The sequence below is a fragment of the Phaethon lepturus genome, unplaced genomic scaffold (genome assembly GCF_000687285.1).
Source record: "Phaethon lepturus isolate BGI_N335 unplaced genomic scaffold, ASM68728v1 scaffold25707, whole genome shotgun sequence".
Taxonomy (NCBI): domain Eukaryota; kingdom Metazoa; phylum Chordata; class Aves; order Phaethontiformes; family Phaethontidae; genus Phaethon; species Phaethon lepturus.
This window is the reverse complement of record NW_010550151.1, coordinates 1-588: the sequence shown is the minus strand read 5'-3', so window position 1 is coordinate 588 and position 588 is coordinate 1. Positions and strand designations below refer to the sequence as shown.

General features: G+C 54.1%; 1 protein-coding gene across 1 annotated transcript in view; it reads left to right on the top strand.

Annotated features, from left to right (window-relative positions):
- Nucleotides 1-300, top strand: part of LOC104623401 (keratin, type I cytoskeletal 14-like) — a gene marked incomplete at both ends in the record, with an annotated part of 2602 nt that extends 2302 nt beyond the window's left edge. Inside the window, 2 exon segments of the mRNA XM_010290479.1 lie at nucleotides 137-203; nucleotides 205-300. Coding sequence (XP_010288781.1) covers nucleotides 137-203; nucleotides 205-300 — 163 coding nt within the window.
- Between the last annotated feature and the right edge of the window lie 288 nt (nucleotides 301-588).

The window sequence follows — 588 nt, the reverse complement described above, 5'->3', positions numbered from 1 at the left end:
ATTCCTGCACTGTGGAGCACTGTGCATGCACATTTCATAAAAGATGCTTGGCAGGAATACGCCAAGCTGGGGAAGGAAAAAACAAGAAAACATGTGTATCAGTTGGGCTTCATGGTGCAACTGTGTGTGTCCCCAGGTTTGAGACGGAGCAGGCTCTGCGCCTGAGCGTGGAGGCCGACCTCAACGGCCTGCGCAGGGGCCTGGGTCCTGGATGAGCGGACCCTGGCCAGAGCTGACCTGGAGATGCAGATCGAGAACCTGAAGGAGGAGCTGGCCTACCTCAAGAAGAACCACGAGGAGGTGAGCACAGAGCCAGGGTCAGACTGGGACCTACAAAATGTGTCTGGTGCACAGTGGAAAGGGGTCAGGTCAAATGTGCAGGTGTTTCTCTGCGATTAGGGCTGCCAGGAGACACTGGGCTGGGTAAGGGAGAGGGAAACAATCCCTCCAGACAGGACCTCCAGGAGGAGGTCTGTGGGATTCATACCCTAAGTGCAGGTAAGAAATTTGACATGATGGGAATATACTGGTTTCACTCTGATGTGCATCATGTGTCTCTTTTGTGCCAGGAAATGAATGCCCTGCGCG